At 47.1% G+C, this 18,942-nt stretch overlaps 1 protein-coding gene across 2 annotated transcripts in view; it reads left to right on the top strand.

Annotated features, from left to right (window-relative positions):
- Nucleotides 1-18,942, top strand: part of USP11 (ubiquitin specific peptidase 11) — a 165,297-nt gene that overhangs the window by 75,919 nt on the left and 70,436 nt on the right. For both annotated transcript variants that reach the window (XM_029611904.1, XM_029611911.1), the window contains exons 6-8: nt 10,346-10,407; nt 11,200-11,299; nt 11,800-11,973. In XM_029611904.1, the coding sequence (XP_029467764.1) occupies nt 10,346-10,407; nt 11,200-11,299; nt 11,800-11,973 (336 nt within the window). The remainder of the gene's footprint in view (nt 1-10,345; nt 10,408-11,199; nt 11,300-11,799; nt 11,974-18,942) is intronic.

Below are 18,942 nucleotides of genomic sequence, written 5' to 3'. Positions count from 1 at the left end.
ACAAAGAGGGGAGTAGCTGGCTTGTTACGGCGGTTACTACCCCAAATCAAATAAGCCTGATACTTCACTTTCAATGCATATACAGCATAGTTCTCTGCTTCAACGGCAGGGGAGAAGAAAAACTGATACTTCACACATCCAGCAGAGCTCTCTGCTTCAACGGCAGGGGAGAAGAAAAGAGGGTTCGCACTCACAAAGCGGGGAGTAGCTGGCTTGTTACGGCGGTTACTACCCCAAACCAAATGTGCCTGATACTTCACTTTCGATGCATATCCAGCATGGCTCTCTGCTTCAACAGCATGGGAGAAGACTGATACTTCACGCATATCCAGCATAGCTCCCTGCTTCAACGGCAGGGGAGAAGAAAAACAACCAATAAGGGCTGTATTTATTTATTTATTTATTTTTAATTTTTATATACCGAAGTTCTTGTAGGGACTACAAATCACTCCGGTTTACATACAACGAAGAACTGCTCAACAAAGGGCGGAGCTTTACATGGAACCGTATAACATCTGTATAACATAGTCTGTATAACATAGTATAACATAGGCTGTATAACATAGTCTGGGTAAAACAAATAAGCATGGGTGTAGCTTGCTTATTGGCAGGGGAGAAGAAAAACAACCGATAAGGGCTGTATAACATAGTCTGGGTAAAACAAATAAGCATGGGTGTAGCTTGCTTATTGCGGAGGCTACTACCCCTAACTAATCAAGCTAGATATTTCACTTGGATGCAGCTCCATCACTGCTCTCTACATTAAAGGTGGGGGTGGAAGGGAAATAGAACCAAGAGCTATGAGAAACAGATAAGTATGAGAGAAAAAATGTGTGAAGCTTGCTGGGCAGAGTGGATGGGCCGTTTGGTCTTCTTCTGCCGTCATTTCTATGTTTCTATGTTTATGTTTCTTTCAGCTGCATTGTATATGGAGAGCACAAGGCAGTAATTTCTGCTGTGGGCCTTTGTAGTTTGTATGTGGGTGGTGGGGGGAAGGCCTTCGGGTGAGGTGTCAGTTGCTGCAGAGAGTAACTGCACTATGCAGAAGCTGCAGCAGTCCCATGGATTTATGGAGGGAGTCCCATACAGACTAGCCAGTGGGGATCATCATGCTGAGTTCCTCCTTCAGGCCTTGGTCAGGTCAGCGTGAGAGGCAGGAAGAGTTGTTCACTGCTCTCCGTGTCAGCAGAGTATTCAGAATGAGCAGCTACGATCCTTGGATGCTGGTGCGGTTGTAACATGGATAGAAGCAGGCCAGATGGCCATTTTGCCCCTTTTCCCCCCGCAGTAAGGTAGGATTTGGGGGAAGAGGTATTAGACCCCCATTCCTATCCCTTGTGATAGGAGTAGGGGCACAACAGTCTAGAGTGGGGGGAGGCTTCCAGTATGAAGGATCTGGATGAGGTGACCCAGGCAGGTCCTTTGCTTTATTTGTTTTTTCTTGAGCTTATGCTTCTGCATAATGCATATTTAATGAAGAAAATGAGGAATCTAACAAGGAAGGCACTTCTTCAGGCACTAGTGCTTCTCCATCTCGTCCCAAGGGAAGAAGGTTGGGGACTGGTCTGGATTTGGACTGGTTTTAGCGGTCTCTGAGGAGGATTGATAGGAGCTTGGAGTTTGCCATGATGAGTCAGCCCGGGGGCCCACCGAACCCAGTATCCTGTTTCCATCATTGGCCAGTCCAGGTCACAAGTGCCTGGCAGGAACTCAAAAGGCCAATAAATTCCATGTTTATATCAGGGACAAGCAGTGGATTTCCCCAAGTTCACCTTTAATATTGGTTTATGGACTTTTCTTCCAGGGATCAAGCCTGTAGATTCCCTGGGCATTGGGGAGGAGGATGGGGGCCTCTGGAGAAGGGGGAGATATCTATCTGGAGGGAGATGTTCCAAGGGTGATATATCTTAAGGGGGGAAACGTTAACCACCATGTTATCTAAGGCGCTGGTGCAGCTGGGCATTAGGGTGCAGACTACCAACCACAGGAGACAGGAAAGGATAAGATTATCAGGCGTCTCAGATGTCCCCATTAGGGGCGCACTGTTAAGGCTTGGTGTAAGCTGAGTGGAATGCACTGGAGGCCGGCCTGAAGGATGGAGAAGAGCCCTGGATACATTTTCTCCTCTTCTAAAAGTGGCCTTGGTGTTGCTAAGGGTTTCTGCACTAACTGTTAGAGTGGCTGGGTGCCTTAATTTCATGGTGCATACATGTTGTCGTTGGGTACAGCAGATTCCAGTAGCAGATTCAGAAGAATCCCTCTTGAAGGAGGCAGGTTACCTGAAGCTTTGGATGATTTATTGTACACGGTAGCTGAGAATATGGTATCACCAGTGTCTGCAAGGAGACTCCTTTGGTTGTACAATTGGACAATGGATGTATTATCCAGGCTCAGCTTGGTACCCTTCTCTTTAGGGGTGAACTTCTATTTGGAGAAGATCTGGAGAAGTTAAGGCACTGGGCGGAGTCCAAAGCTCTTCAGCTACCGGAGGAAAGAACATAAGAAATTGCCATGCTGGGTCAGACCAAGGGTCCATCAAGCCCAGCATCCTGTTTCCAACAGAGGCCAAAACCAGGCCACAAGAACCTGGCAATTATCCAAACACTAAGGGTCCTTGTAAGGTTTTCCTAGTAAGCAGAAGTTATTGGTCAGGGAAACCTTTCTCTTGGCGGCACTGGTGTCCCTTGACATTTCCAGCCTTTCCCAAACCCGCATATATTGAGATCCTGTCCATGGCTCAATGCTCTGAAACTGTATCAACCCTCATGTTAAGATCTTCTCAACAAGGCCTCCTTGATGATCCATTTTTAAAAAGTGCTCGCCTGTGCTTACAAGGGACTCTGCATTCTCTATTGCAGGTCCAGTTCTTTGGAATTCTTTCCCTATGGAACTTAGACCCTGCGATTGTTTAAAAACATTTAGAAGCTTAAATACCCTCCTGTTTAAAAATGCTTATTTATGATCGGGGTTAGGTTTATCTTCCTCACCATAATAGCATTCTGCAGTAAGCCATCTTATGTTATTGTCTAGTCTATTTTATTTGATTTTTATGAATTTTTTTTTTTGTATGTTGCCTAGGCCTTTTCTGTGCTAGGCAACTAATTCATTTTTAATAAATGTATTTGAGAGGGTATAAGCTCCAGCTCAGGAGGTGGCTTAATGGTCCCCAGTGAGGCTTTCTGGTTCACTCTTCAGTGATGCATATAGGTGGTCGCTTAACCCGGTTTTACGAGGAATGGAGCTAGATACTGTCAGACCAATGGATTCTTTCCTTTGGGAGAGATGGCTACATATTAGATTCTGCATAAGCAGTGGTCGAGGCTTTCCTGCTTTCCCCTTCCCCTGGAAAGAGTGAGGCAGTAAAGCCCATGATATCTTGTCTTCTCTTGGCTGCAGTAGTTCCGGTTCCGGAGAGGAAAAAATATAGGTTATCTATTTGCTTCATGGTGCCAAGAAAGGAGGGCACATTTCAGCTCGTTCTGGATCTATAGAGAGGAACTGCATCTTTGAGGGTCCCTCCTGTTTGTAAGAAAGCTCTCTAGTTGGGGACTGCTGCATTCTGGCAAGGAGAATTTCTGGCATACTTTGCTTTTATGAATATTTATCTGCCATTCCTATCTGGAGAGATCATCAAAAGTTCCTCATGATTGCTGTGATGGGGGAACATTTTTTTGGTTGCGAGCACTTCCATTTGGACTCATAACAGCCCCTCTTATGTTCTCCAAAGTGATGGTAGCAGTGGAAATGTTGCACAGAGAAGTTATTCTGATGAACCCTTATTTGAATGGATAGTTTCTTCGAGCAAAGACAAGGGACATTTGATATCACTGTTCATAGGGTGGTGCTGAGGCTGCAGGCCCTAGGTTGGGTTATAAATTTTGCCAAGTGCAAACTGATGCCATCACAGTGTTGGGAATACCTGGGGGAGGGGGCTGCATTTCGAGATCAGTGTAGACAAGGTGTTCTTTTCTTCAGTGACCATGCTGTACCTGCAGGGACAAATTTGTTGCTGGCCGCACCTGAGGAGTCCCAGAGTCTGGGATTATCTTCAGTTCCTTGGCTTCATGGCTTCTTTGCTGGACTTTGTTCCTTGGGCATTTGTTCACATATGATCGTTGCAGAGAGTCAATCTATCATGGTGGAGTCTCCACTTGAATGATTTGTAGGTCAGACAGCCCCTGTCTGCGGAAGCCAGGTTGAGTCTGTCCTGGTAGCTGGACAGGTTGTCCAAGGCGTGGAGTTAGATATTCTAAATTGGATCATGGTGATCACAGTCGCCAGTCTGAAAGACTGGGGAGCCATTTGTCAAGTTCAGATGGTGTAGGGCCTGTGGTCGGCGGCAGAAGTTGGTGGTCTGTCAGTCGTTTGGAAACCAGAGCAATTAGGAACACTTTGATCTTTCTTCTGGACTATAACAGGGCAATGAGGTTTGTCAAACAGTGCGAAGGCACTGATACTCTATACATTAACAGAGTGGGGGAGGGGAACCAAGAAGCCCAGTGGTGTCTTTGGAGGTGGCGATGTTCTGTTGAGAGAGCACTATCTGCAGGTGGTGTTGGCATCTCAAATGGCTCAGCAGGCACACTCAGGACCTTGGAGAGTGGGAGTTGTGCACAAAGCTGTATCTTTAATCAAGGCAACTTGAGGGGGTTTCCTAGTTGGATTTGATGGTGACAGGATTGACTGCTAAGACCCTACTATGTTTGGGTCACAGACAGGAGTTATGTTCAGACGGACTCTGCATAAAAAACCTTGAGACAGAATGATCTTGGTGGCTCCAGAGTGGCCCAGGCATCTGTGGTTTATGGATCTCAAGTTAGTGGGACTCTTAAGCCTAAGTCATATTTCCAAGCTGCTTCGTCAAGGTCCGATTTCTTAGAGTAGGGGGATCACCCTTGTGTTACGGCCTGGCTTTGAGAAGGCAAGGTTGGGAATTAAGAAATCATTGCAACCTTGCTTTCTAGTTAGGAAACCCTCATCTTCCCTTGTGCGCATGTGGGTTTGAAAGGAGTTAGAGGCCTGGTGTCAACAGGCAGGTATCATTCCACTTCTGGCTTCAGTTCCTTGGATCTTTTCCTTTTACAGAGAGAATTACAGATTGGGCTGGCCCTGAACTCTTAAGGTGTAAGTTTCAGCGTTGGCCTGTATCAAATAGCTTAGTGTAACTCTCTGAGCCTTTGAGAAGCGCATCATTGGAAGACCCTACACCAAGGACTATCTTTTTGTTGGCTATTGGCTTGACAACGTGTATTTTGGGGTTGTAGTTTTTTTTTGTAATGCATGGACACCTTTCAGTTTTCGGAGGATGGTACAGTATCTTTTTTTTTTTTTTTAAACCAAAGGTGGTTTCTTCATTCGATTTAAGTCCATCAGTGGAATTGCTTGTATTTGGGAAGTGGAGATCATCTTCTGTCCATAACATGGAGCTTCATTTTTTAAGGTATGCAGGGTTCTCCAGAGGTATGAAAGAATCACGTATGGTTTTTGCAAGACAATATGTTTGTGTTCAGTAGTCTCAACAAGGGAGAGAAGATGACATAGGCATCTATTGTTAGGTGGATTGAGGAGATGATGGAGTCTGCCTACATTTACTTGGGCCTACACGTCCCGATAGGATGTTGGGCTCCTTCTACTAGGGCACAAGCTGCATCTTGGGCTGAATGTAAGTGAGTCTTGCCACTGCAAGGCAGTGATTATGCATTTTTTACCAGGCTGGATGTCCAGGCTCCTGATTCCTCACTGTTTGGGGCGACTGTGCTACGAGCTGGTCTTTTGGGTTCCCTCCCATTTTGGGGAGGCTTGGATACATTCCAATTGTCTGGGCTGATCTGGTGGTAAGTAAGGAAAACATGTGGTTCTTACTTGCTAATTTATTCTTTCTTTATTCCACAGATCAGTCCAGAATCCCACCCTGAGTTTTGAAAGACTGCTCTTTTTTTTTTTTTTTTTGTGTATGTAGCTCAGCTCATGGTTGGTGATCAAATTCCAACCCTTGGAGGGGATTCTCCAGCTGGAAGCACGATTTCTGAGAATTCTCAGCCTTCCCCTACTTGAATGATAGGGTGTTTCCTATCACCAAGCTAAAACAAAATGTATACTGAGCGACTGCAGGTGGCTTATGTACCAGCAGTACTGTAAAGCTTTTCTGTCTCCATCTGTTGGTTGGGAAGAAAAACTGTTATCTAGATTGATCTGTGGGGCTAAAGGAAAGAAAATTAGCAGGTAAGAAAACATTTTTCCTTATTTACCTGTTCCACTCAACTCATGATTATCTTCTGTTATATCCTTTCTCAGCCATCTCTTTTCCAAGCTGAAGAGCCCTAACTTGCATAGCTTCTCATCATAGGAGAGCTTTTCTGTCCCCTTTGTCATTTTTGTTGTCTTTCTGAACAACTTTTCTATTTCCACTATGTCTGTTTTGAGGTGAGATGACAAAAACTGCACACAATACTCAAGTTGCAGTCATACCATGGATTGATACAGGGGCAATGTGTGTTCTGTGTTATTCTTTGTTTTTCTGATCATTCCTAGCATTCTATTTCCTCTTTTTTTTTTTTTTTTTTTTTTAATGCCATACACTTAGCTGAGGATTTCAATGTATTGTCTACAAGGACTCCCAGGTCTTTTCCTGAGTAGTGACTCCCCAGTATGGTACCCAGCATTGTGTACCTGTAGTTGGGATTATTTTTCCCCATGTGCATCACTTTACATTTGTCCATATTACATTTCAACTGTCATTCAGATGCCCAGCCCCCTAATGTCATAAAGACCTGTAGTTCCTTACAATTCACTGCTGTATTAACAGCTGTGAATAATTGTCATCTGCAGATTTGATCACCTCACTTATTCTTCCCTTTTCCAGGTCAGTTATGAATATATTAAACAGCACAGGTCCCAGTACCGATCCCTGTGGTGGTACTCTAACCTTTCTCCATTTGGAAAACAGACCATCTAGTCCTTCCCTCTGTTTCCTGGCTTAACAAGTTACCAGTCCACAATAGAATGCTGCCTCCTATCTCATGACGTTAATTTGCTGAGCAGTCTGTCATGGGGGCTTTGTCAAATGCCTTCTGAAAATTCAAAATACACTGTCAACTGGCTGTCCTTTACATTTTTTTTTTTGCTCCTGGGGGAATTCTGCGCAAAAAGATTTAAAATTCTGTGTATAAAAAATATAAATTCTGTGCACAAAAACTTAAAATTCTGCAAACTTTATATTGGTCAAAATACTACAATTTACATGATGGTCCTTAAGTAATTACATTTAAATTAATACAGAAAAAAGTTATTACTTAAAGATGCAAAATTTTAAATATTTTGAGCAGAATTTCCCTAGAAATTCACTGAAAGTGTCCCTTCCACTCGCTCTCCCCTTCCCCCCTGGCCACTTTGCCCTTTCAGGCCCCAACTCTTCCACCTGCCAGTATCTCTCCCCTCCATCTCTAGGCTCAACCCCTTCCACTCTATCTCCACTCCCAGAGTTTGACCCCCATTCTCAGTACTGTTCCTCTCTTTCTCACATACATGCTCCCTTTCTCTAGTGCACATACACACCCTCTCATACAGGCTCCCTCACTCTCTCACGCAAACACATCCCCTCGTACAGGGTCCCTCTCTCTTGCATGCACACTTTCTCAAGCTCCCTTTCTCTCTCATGCATACAATATCTCTCTCATACATTCCTTCACACAAGCTCTGTCTCACACATACACAATCCCTTCACACAGGCCAGCACCCTCACATACACAGGATCCCTTTTTCATACACACCAGCTCCCAATCTCACACACACAAACACTTCTTCACAATCTCCTCATATAGGCTCTCTCTGGCACCCACACACAAACACTCCCCTGCTCTCTCACCCTCCTGCTTACCCTCCCTGCTCACCCCTGCTCATCTCTCACCCCTCACCCCTGCTCATCTCTCATCCTTCCCTCACCCCTCTCCCTTCTCACCCCTCCCGCTCTCTACATGCATTCATGCTCACCAGGGCCTTCATCTTTGCCGCAAGTGAAGTGCGTCCTGAGGCACGTGGGGGCTCCGTTTGCGGCACTCCAGGGCCTTTATGTTCGCTGTGACGGGACGCCAGGGGCCTTCAGCTTTGGCACAGTGCACTCCGTTTGTAGCATGCCGGGATCTCTGCCATTTTTTGCGCAGGGGCGGAATTCTGTGCTCCACAGTGGCGCAGAATTCCCCCAGGACTATTTTTTTTTACACTTTCAGTAAAACCTAAAAGATTAAGGCAAGACTTCCCTTTGCTAAAACCATGTAGACACTTCCATTCAACCATGTTTATCTATATGGCCAGTAATTTTGTTTTTAAGAATAGCTTCTACCATTTTGCCAGGCTCACAAGTCTGTAGTTTCCCAGACCATTCTTGGAGTGTTACATTGGAGTAGCCTAGTGGTTAGAGCAGCATGCCGAGAACCAGGAAAGCCAGGGTTCAAATCCCCATGACACTCCTTGTGACGTTGGGCAAGTCATTTTTGTCCTGCATTGCCTCAGGTACAAACTAAGGGCGAGATTCATCAAGACTTTTCTCCCATTTTGTAACTGAGAAAAACCTTTAGTGAATCAGCTACTCTAGAGAGTTATTTACTTAGTTGCGTTAGGCATTTACTGCGCGGTAAGGGGCAGATTTTCAAAGGCTACGTGCGTAACCTGAGAAAATCTGCCCCTGCGCGTGCTGAGCGCAAGCCCCAGGACACGCGTATGTCCCGGGGCTTTCAAAAGTGGGCGGCCCGTGGGCGTGTCCAGGGCAGGTCTGGGGGCGTGATGGCAGTCCGGAGGCGTGTCCCGAGCCCTCCTCCGTTCCGGCCATGCCGGAGGTTCGCGCGACGGCAGTCTGCCTCTGGCAGGCGTAAGAAATAAAATAAAGTGGGGGGGATTTAGGTAGGGCTGGGAAGTGGGTTAAATAGGGGAAGGTTGGAGGGGGGGGGGCCGGGGAAAAAGTTCCCTCCAAGGCCACTCCGATTTCGGAGCGGCCTTGGAGGGAATGGGGACAGCCATAAGGGCTCCCCTCGGGCACCTCCTTGCGCGCGCCAAGCCCGGATTTTATAACATGCACGCGGCAGCGCACGCATGTTATAAAATCGGGCGTAGATTTGTTCGCGCCGGGTTGTGTGAACAAATCTACGCCCGCGCATAAGTGTTTTAAAATCTGCCCCTAAATGCCTTAACGCAAAAATAACACTTGGTATTTTAACACTTGGTATTTCACCCCCGATATTGCAACTCAATACTAGCCAATTTCATATTAATAAAATGGCTCAGCTTGCCTGAAAATTCGCAAGCCATGTTATTTTCATGAAAGCTAGCCAATGTTTCCTGAGAGCAGTGGGACACTACCGTGCTTCTCGATTCTCCTGGGCCCTTAAATTAAAGAGGCTGAGCAGCCCAAAAATGAGCCCCATTCCCTGATGTGGTCCCAATTGCATAGAAAGGAAAAAAATAAAATAGCTCGAGGGGCAGGTCTCTTCTCCTCTCTTCCAAATCCTACTCCTTCCTTCCTTCTCCCCCACTCCCCTCATGTACCCTACAATCCCTGGTAACTGAATGGGGTCCAGAATGCCCCCTAGGCTCCAGGCCCTGCACCGTCTTTCAATATAGTCCCAGCTGACCATTATTATATTTTTGCCCTTATCAGTACTAAGCTTCCAGTGGTGGTATGTTCCCAACAATCTCTTCAGTAAAGACCAAGGCATAATTCATTCAGCTTTTCCACTATTTCCTTGTCCTCACTCAACAACCCATTTAACCCCTTGGTCATCTGATGGCCCAACTGACTTTCTCACAGTCTTTTTGCTTTGAATTTATTTGAAAAAGTTTTGCTTATCTGGCAAGCTTCTTCTCAAATTTTTTCTTGGCCTGTCTTATTACTGTTTTACATCTAACTTTCCAGTACTTATGCTCTTGCCTATTTTCTTCATTTAGGTCTGCATTCCATTTTTTGAATAATGCTGGGGGTTTTTTTTGTTTTTTTGCTTTAACTACTTCTTTCATCTGACCATTAAACTATGCTGGCAATTGTTTGGTCTTCCTTCAACCCTTTTTTTGATTCATGGACTATATTTTATCGGGACTTCCAAGATGGTATTTTTAAATAATGTCCATGCCTCATGCAAACTTTTAATCAGCGAGAACTCCCTGATGTCTGGCCATTGACTAATATTACTTCATAGTTGGGGGGTTAAGAGAGTATGTTCATGTGTGATGTGATTTGTGTGTGTTTGCACAACACTGCATGTGTTGAGTAGTGCTATAGAAGTGTTAAGTGGTAGTGTATATACTACTGTGAAGGTCATTGTATCCTTGGCCTCATGCCTCTTCATGTTCCTCACAGACTGTAATAATGGAGAGCAGAAACAAAGACGGCACTTGGCCCAGTGCCCAGCCTCATGCCATGTAAGTACTCCTAGCCATTCTCTCCCAGTCTCCATTGTTCAAGACCTGGCTTCACTCTTCATACAGCCTTGCATCTAAAGTCTGTTTATGGGGATACCTCAGTAACACTGTAGATCCCTGTAATCTGTGCATCCCTCTTATCAAGAGTGGTTTAAGACTGTTGCTTGTAGTCAATTACAGGTCAAACCTGTTTCCTAGGGAGGAGCCTATACCTGCAATGTCTGTGACCCATATTTGCTTCTTTGGCTGAAACAGCATATGGAAGCTGTATGTAGTCCTAGATTTTGTTTAGTGTTGGTCATTTTATTGCAATATTTTAAGAGAAGTTAGTATCCCGCAGTGCTGTGGTGGCAGATTTTCTGAAAACTGTTTGAAATCGCTGTCTTCTTAAGGTGAAGTCCTTATTATATATATCCCTCAGAAGCAGTAGGAACTGTAGAGGGCATCTCTAAACAATGCCAGATATCCTTTCATGGTTATGAGTCACAGCCCTGCTGTCTGTCCACTTATCAGTACCCCCTATTATCCATATCCCACTGAAGCAATGATAATTGGAGAGGTCTCTAATGTGCCTCTGCAGTCTTTAGGTATCTGGGTCTTAGGAATTGTTGCTCTGTGATCTTTCCTCTTAAAGCAGTGTACACATTATCCATCTTTCTGTAATTTTCTGCACCATTGTGTATTATATTTAGAATACTTAAGGATCTCGTCATGAGCAAGAACGTGGATACTGTTTAGCGGCATTGAATAGAGATGCATTAACATCTCTTCCTCCCGGCCTTTCTGTTTCAGGAGGAATTCTTTGGATGAGGATGGCACATACCGAGGACAGCCAGGAGTTTGTGGTCTCACCAACCTGGGCAATACCTGCTTTATGAATTCTGCCTTACAGGTAAATGTGTCCATATGTAGGAGTTCGGGAGCTGATAGTGACAGTCAGAGATAGATAGGCATACAGATAAATGCACATATGTACTTAGACACAAGTAAGGTTTCTTATAGTAGGGGAAATCTCTCACTTTCACAACCCTAATCCCCTTTCTCCCCTCTAGTGTCTCTGTGCAATGGGAGATTTTCATTTTCATTTCTCCCTCCTTCTCCTACTCCCGCAGTGCCTAAATATCGATAGTCTCCTAGTTTCACTTTCTCTCTCGCTCTCTCTCTCTCTTGCCCCACAGTATCTGAATAATAAGTCGTTCCTCACCATCTTCCTCTCTCCTCAGTGACTGGGTATCACAAGTCTGCTCTCTCATCTGTTTCCCTTGTGCTGTACGTGACTATTGTTTCCTGACCGCCTCCCTCCCTCCCCCCCCTACTCTTCTCACCTTCCAATTCCTAAGTAACGAGAATCTCTCATTTTAACTCCTCCGCCTTCTTATTCACACTCTACAGTGCCTGAGTAACGTGCCTCCGCTGACAGAGTACTTCTTGAATCACCATTATCTGGAGGAGCTAAACTTCAGTAACCCACTAGGCATGAAGGGGGAGATCGCAGAGGCCTATGCCGATATCATCAAGCAGATGTGGTCTGGTCACCATTACTCCATTGTGCCACGAATGTTCAAGGTACCATGCGTATAGGGTGAGGGGCGGAGGACAGACACACGTACTAGTTCATATCTATTGCATGTTCCAGCTTAATCTCCCTGTCTGTCAGGTTCAGGGTCTCTCCCAGATACTTGTGTTTCTTCTGATTTCTCAAGACTGAAGAAACTAAGGCCAGTCTGATGGCTTAGTAGCAGTGCTACATACTCTTGTGTTGCAGTATCTGGGTGTGATTCCCAGGCCACGACTGTGTTCGCAGGATCACTCAGGTCTGAGGATGCTGTTGAGGCAGCTTCGCAATCCCTGGGTTGGGAGGGAGTCTATCGCTCAGTGATGACACCTAGTGGCCAGAATTAAGGTCCCACTTTAATTAACTGAGCTGAGGGAATCATTGTTTGTGGTTTTCTTGGCCAAGAGGCATCATTGCAATGTCTACTCTGAGAGAGGAGGGAAAAGTCCCAGGTAGTTGTGAATGAGGGCATATGGTGCCACAGCCCAATAGATTCCAATTCTGATTGAGCTGGAAGCCCAAAGGAGCAGGAGAAAACTGTGAGGCCAAAACAAAAAAAATTCAAGAAGTTCCCTGTACGTACCCGGATCAGTTCAGACTCCTGGGTTTTGCCTCCCCTCCAGCAGATGGAGACGGAGACGTTTTAACAGACTGTCGCGGTCCGGAGTTTGTACGGGTGCTTGTCCCGAGGGGAAGGCTCTTTGGGGAAGCCGAGTCCGGCAAAATCGCAGCGCAGAAGCTCTAGAGCACACAGGGACCCTGGGAGGGCAGAATTGCTGCGGCAGCTTCAGGACCCTTCTCAGCGCAGGTACTGAAGCCTTACTGCAAACGTTTAGGGAACAGGAGAAGGCTGCCCTGGGGGAGGGGAGCTCCCCACCATCTCTTTCGCCGCGTCCTGCTGCCCCTGGGGGGGGGGGGGGGGAACGGGACTTGCAGGCAGCGCAGATATCTTCCTCAGAGGAGGAACGGGGGAAAGACTCGGATGAATCTTCTTCCTCATTCTCCGATTTTGTTTTGTTGCTGCATAAAGCCTTTAAAGCACGAAAAGCAGCAAAGAGCCAGGGTACTACGGTACCCTGTGAGGTCCCGCCGTCGCTGGGAGCTGGGACAGGAGCCTCATCACTCCACAAGCGTACCAAGTCACACAGTGGCATAGAAGCCCCCAAGGCCAAACGCCCTTTCCGGTCCCTTTCCTATTCTGTGGACAGTTCAGATACGGATGGGGTGGATGAAGGGGAGTCTCCTCCACAAGCCCCTGTTGAGGGACTGGATGTGGATCAGGATCACTAGCTCCAGCCAGCCAAGCCCGTAGACGCGCCTCTAGTGGAGGGAGATGATCCCAAAGTGGTCCACCTGTTCAGAAGGGATGAGCTAGGTCCACTTATCCTGGCCATTCTGGAGGGGCTGGGCATTGAGGTTCCTCTGGAGGACTCACGGTTTGGGGCTATGGATCTGGTGATGGTGGGGCTCAGGGGTCCAGCGCGATCTTTTCCGTTTCATATGTCAGTTACGGATCTTTTGTTTAAGGAGTGGGACACTCCGGACCTTGGTTTAAAGGTAAGTCTGGCTATGGACAAGTTATACCCGCTTCCGGAGGAAGCACTGGACCTCCTTAAGGTCCCTAAGGTGGACACCGCGGTCTCGGCAGTGACCAAGAAAACCACCATCCCTGTAACAGGAACCACTGCCCTGAAGGATTTGCAGGATCGCAAATTGGAGTTGCAACTTGAAAAGATTTTTGAGGTTTCAGCCCTAGGAGTCCAGGCCACTATGTGCAGCAGTTTCGCACTACGAGCCAGTCTCCACTGGGTGCAGGATTTGCAAGCAGCAGCATCTCTTTCGACGAGTGAGGCGATGCAAGCAGGGTGCCTGGAGGCAGTGGTAGCTTACAGTGCTGATGCGCTTTTTGATCTGTTGCGGACTTCTGGCAGAACCATGGTCTCTGCCATGTCAGCCTGCAGGCTCCTCTGGCTTAGACACTGGGCTGCGGCTGTTTCCTCTAAGGCTCAACTGGGTTCCTTACCCTTCAAGGTTAAGCTGCTTTTCGGGCAACAATTGGAGGACTTGATAAAATCTCTGGGGGAGAATAAAGTCCATAGGTTGCCGGAGAATAGACCCAGGACGAGAGGATCCTTTCCTCAACGGGCAAGATTTCGGGGAAATCGCTGGTTTCGCTCTTCACGTTCTGCCGGTTCGTCCTTTCGACAGGTTCCCAGCCGCCAGTCTTCTTGGAATCAGACCTTTTGAGGGTGCTGGCCTGCCAGAGATGGAGCCCCACAATCTCATGGGGGTCCCAAGTCAGCGCAATGAAGCGAAGCTGGTCCATTCTTCCATCCCAAGCATAGGGGGAGGTTATCCCTTTTTCTAGAAGTGGACCAACTTAATCTCAGATCAGTGGATCCTCAGTATAGTAGAACACGGTTACATGTTAGATTTTGCTCAGCCGATCCACAAGCGGTACATGGTTTCCCCATGCGGGTACCACAAAAAACGCTGGGCGGTAAAGGACACTCTGAGGCGGTTACAGGACCTAGGTGCCATAGTTCCAGTACCCGCAGGAGAGCTCAGGAATGGGCGGTACTCCATCTATTTCATGATGCCCAAGAAAGAGGGCACCTTCCGTCCCTTCCTAGACTTAAAGAGTCAATCGGACTCTAAAGGTGCCTCGTTTTCGGTTGGAAACTCTTTGCTCAGTAATAGCGTCTGTACACAAAGGGGAATTCGTCTCTGGATCTGACAGAAGCTTACTTGTACATTCCTATACGCCCAGATCATCAGAAATATCGACAGTTTGCGATCCTGGGGCATCATTTTCAATTTTGCGCTCTACCGTTTGGTCTGGCGATGGTGCCCAGAGTCTTCACCAAGGTGATGGTGGTTGTGGCAGCGGCCCTGCGAAAGGAGGGGATTTTGGTACACCCCTACCTGGACGATTGGCTGATTCAAGCAAAGTCAGAACGCCTTTGCAGGGCAGCGGTGCAGAGGGTGGTACAGATGTTGAGCTCGTTGGGTTGGGTGGTCAACCCCGACAAGAGTCCCCTGGTTCCCTCCCAGTCCTTGGAGTTTTTGGGTGCTCGGTTCGACACGATCTTGAAAGGTTTTTCTTACCGAGGAAAGATTGTCCAAGCTTCTCACTCAGGTGGAGTCCTTGCGATCCATGCCTTGTCCCAGGGTCTGGGATTATTTGCAGGTCCTTGGTTAGATGGCTTCCACTCTTGAACTGGTGCCTTGGACCTTTGCGCATATGCGTCCTCTTCAGTCAGCCTTGCTCTCCCGGTGGAATCCGCTCTCCAAACAGTTTCATCTTCTCCTACCACTGACTGATTCGGCATGGTCCATTCTTCTTTGGTGGCTGTGTCCAGACAATTTACGATGGGGCGTGGATTTGGAAATTCCCTCCTGGATAGTGGTAACCACCGATGCCAGCCTCTCCGGGTGGGGAGCGGTTTGTCAAGGAATGGCAGTGCAAGGTCAGTGGACGAGGTCAGAGTCTTCTTGGTCGATCAGTCGGTTGGAGACCAGAGTGGTTTGTTTGGTGCTACAGGCCCTCCTTCCCTTAGTAGAGGGGAGATCAGTGAGGATTCTCTCTGACAATGTGACAACGGTGGCTTATATCAATCATCAGGGTGGAACCAGGAGTCGTCCAGTGGCGGCAGAAGCTCAGCTCTTAATCAACTGGGCGGAGCAACACCTCTACAAGATTGCTGCCTCTCACATTGCTAGGGTGGATAATGTGCAATCCGATTTTCTTAGCCACCACCAGTTGGACCTGGGGGAGTGGGAACTCTCCAATGAGGTTTTTCTTCTTCTGTGCAAACGCTGGGTCATGCCCTCCATGGATCTTATGGCGACGTGCCGCAATGTCAAGGCTCCTCGATTTTTTCAGTTGGCGGCAGGAGCCAGGAGCAGAGGGGGTAGATGCTCTAGTCCTTTCCTGGCCAAAGGACATTCTGTTGTACGTCTTTCCGCCGTGGCTGTTGATCGGAAAGGTTCTGCGCTGCATTGAGGTTCATCCGAGCATGGTGATACTCATGGTTCCGGAATGGCCGCGGCATCCATGGTTTGCAGATCTTCTGAATTTTGCCATGTACAGTCTGCTGAGGTTTCGTCCGTCTCCGAATCTTCTGCATCAGGGCCCCGTTTGTTTCGGAGAGGTAAATCGCTTTTGTCTAGCGGCATGGCTTTTGAAAGGCAGAGATTAAGGAGTAAGGGTTACTCGGATACGGTTATTGCCACGCTGTTACATTCTCGTAAAATTTCTACCTCCATGGCATATGTTTGGGGAGTGCAGCCGTCCAGGGCTTCAATTCCGGATGTTCTGGATTTTTTTACAGGCACGGTTAGCCAAGGGGCTGGCATTCAATTCCCTACGAGTTCAGGTGGCGGACCTCGGCTGTTTTCGTGGAAAGGTGCAGGGTGTTGCGCTAGCCTCTCATCCGGATGTAGCCCGTTCCTGAGAGGGGCTAAGCATCTGTGTCCCCCGGTCCGGAACCCCCGTCCCTCATGGAAGCTGAATCTGGTTCTCCGTGCGCTTTGTAATTCTCCCTTTCAGCCATTGAAACAAGCGACACTGAAGGATCTGACGTTGAAGGTCATATTTCTTGTGGCTATTTCCTCAGCTGGGCGTGTTTCCGAGATTCAGTCCTTATCTTGCAGGGAGCCTTTCTTACGAATTTCTGATGCAGGGGTTTCCTTAAGAACAGTTCTCTCTTCTCCCGAAAGTGGTGTCCTTTCGTTTGAATCAGTCAGTGCAGCTCCCTTCCTTCGCGGGCCTGGATTCTTCTGCTCCAGAATCTAGGGATTTAAGGAGGTTGGACAAAAAGAGGGTGGTGTTGTGTTACTTGGAGGTTACGAACAGTTTTAGTCTATCGGACCATCTGTTCGTTCTGTGGAGTGGACCCAAGAGGGGGTCATAAAGCTTCAAAGGCCACTATCGCTCTGGCTAAAGGAAGCTATTGTGTCGGCATATCTTGTGCAGGGCCAACCAATTCCGCTTGGTCTTAAAGCTCATTCTACTCTATCGCAAACGGCCTTGTGGGTGGAATGCCAACAGGTGTCTCCGCAAGAGATTTGTAGAATGGCTACCTGGAAATCTATGCATACCTTTGCCAGTAACTATTGTCTAGATGTCCGGGCCCCAGAGCCTGGTTTCTTCGGGGCCAGTGTACTCCGAGCGGGACTCTTTCAGTCCCACCCTGGTTAGGGAAGCTTTGGTAGAACCCAGGAGTCTGGACTGATCTGGGTACATACAGGAAAAGGAAAATCGGTTCTTACCTGCTAATTTTCGTTCCTGTAGTACCACGGATCAGTCCAGTGTCCTGCCCATGGGAAAACAGAGTCCGCTCGGCCGGTAGCTCATCATTTTTCTGCAAGTTTACCGAATGCCCCACTTTTCAGGGTAAGAGTATGGGCATGATTTACAAGTTTTTCATTCCATCTGCTCCTTGGGGGGAGGTTGTTTATGTGGAGGTTATGGTTTAATCTTTCTGCTTGGGTACAGTGTAATACTGACAGACTCTAGGTGGCACCTGAGGGGTATAGGACGGAGTCTGTTAAAACTTCTCTGTCTCCATCTGCTGGAGGGGAGGCAAAACCCAGGAGTCTTGACTGATCTGTTGTACTACAGGAACGAAAATTAGCAGGTAAGAAACAATTTTCCTATATATTGGCATATTGTTTGTGTGTTGTAAAAGTTACACAGAGTATTTTGAATCGTTCATGAGTGTACATTTTCTACTTCCCTTCTTCGTCCTATCAGACCAGTCCAGACAAGTGGGTTACACTCTTGCACAAGTAGATGAAGGCAGAGAACAACTTGCTTCTAAGCCTATATATTCTGGGATAGCAGCATAACTTGCGAGTAATTCTCTGCCTCTAGCTGGTGGTGGCTGTTCTGGGACAGCAAAAAAAGTGGTGGGGGGAGACAGCCCTTGGGTGCTCAGTCTTTCTAGTAAGAGAAAGTGCTGCAGAAGACTGTTCTTCCTTTCTAAGAAAAGAGAATCCAGTTCCCATTTGGGCTTGGTAAAAAGGGCTATTAACCACAGTCCACAAAGTGCTGGACACAGAGGAGGAGTAAGAGACACTGAGTGAATGAAAGCAATTACAGCTCTGGTCCCTACTACCCACTTCAAGGAAAGAGGTAGGAAGTGCCAATTGGAAGCAGAGTTCCATAACGGGCTCTTTCTGCATTAAATATAACACACCTGAAGACTCTGTGGGAAAAACAAATATTTAAGGAGATGCGGAAAGTGAGCAACCGAGACAGATACTGGTGATATGCCAACATCTGGGGAAAATCCATTACCAGCACAGAGAGAAGTCTGAGGGGCTCGAGGTGAGAATGTCAGCAAGGAGGTAGACTGGGAGGAATCCAGGCCCAAGTCAGATAGGTGAAAGCCTTAGGAAGACTGGAAGGGACATAGGACTTCTCAACTGAATTATTTTCTTCTTATGCATAAAGCTTACAGAGAAATGAAAGGGGAGACTGGAACGGGAAATAAAGGATCTAGGTCTCCCCTGAGCACCTCTAGAGAGGGTAAGGGGTTAAATCTTTAGACCTAGCAGAAGGTGTAGTAGTAGTCTTGGGGTCAACCAGTCCTCTTGGGTATTAAAGCTACTAGAGCCTTTCCTCTGCATTCAGACATAAAACATGATTTTGGCAGAATGGGATAACCCAGGTATAGCTTTAAAGGCTAGGCACGTAATGACCAGTTTCCTAGCGTGAAGCCAGATGGACTTAGGACCAATGACTGAGTCAGATTTCAAAGCTGACATCACCTTAGATATACCCCTGCAGTGACCTCAGCCGTTCAGTATCTATCCGTCTCCTAGCAGATGTGGACGTGCTATCCCCACACCAGCATTGGTGTTTAGCGGGAATGCAGTACTTGTTTGAAGAAGAAAATTTACCTTTGAATTGGAGAAAGATCGAGCCACACTCTCCTGCGGTGATGCCTAATGGTCCATCCCCCAATTGAGAA

Source organism: Rhinatrema bivittatum, chromosome 1 (genome assembly GCF_901001135.1).
Source record: "Rhinatrema bivittatum chromosome 1, aRhiBiv1.1, whole genome shotgun sequence".
In the NCBI taxonomy this organism is placed as follows: domain Eukaryota; kingdom Metazoa; phylum Chordata; class Amphibia; order Gymnophiona; family Rhinatrematidae; genus Rhinatrema; species Rhinatrema bivittatum.
Note: the sequence above shows the minus strand (reverse complement) of the source record. Positions and strands in the feature narration are given on the sequence as shown.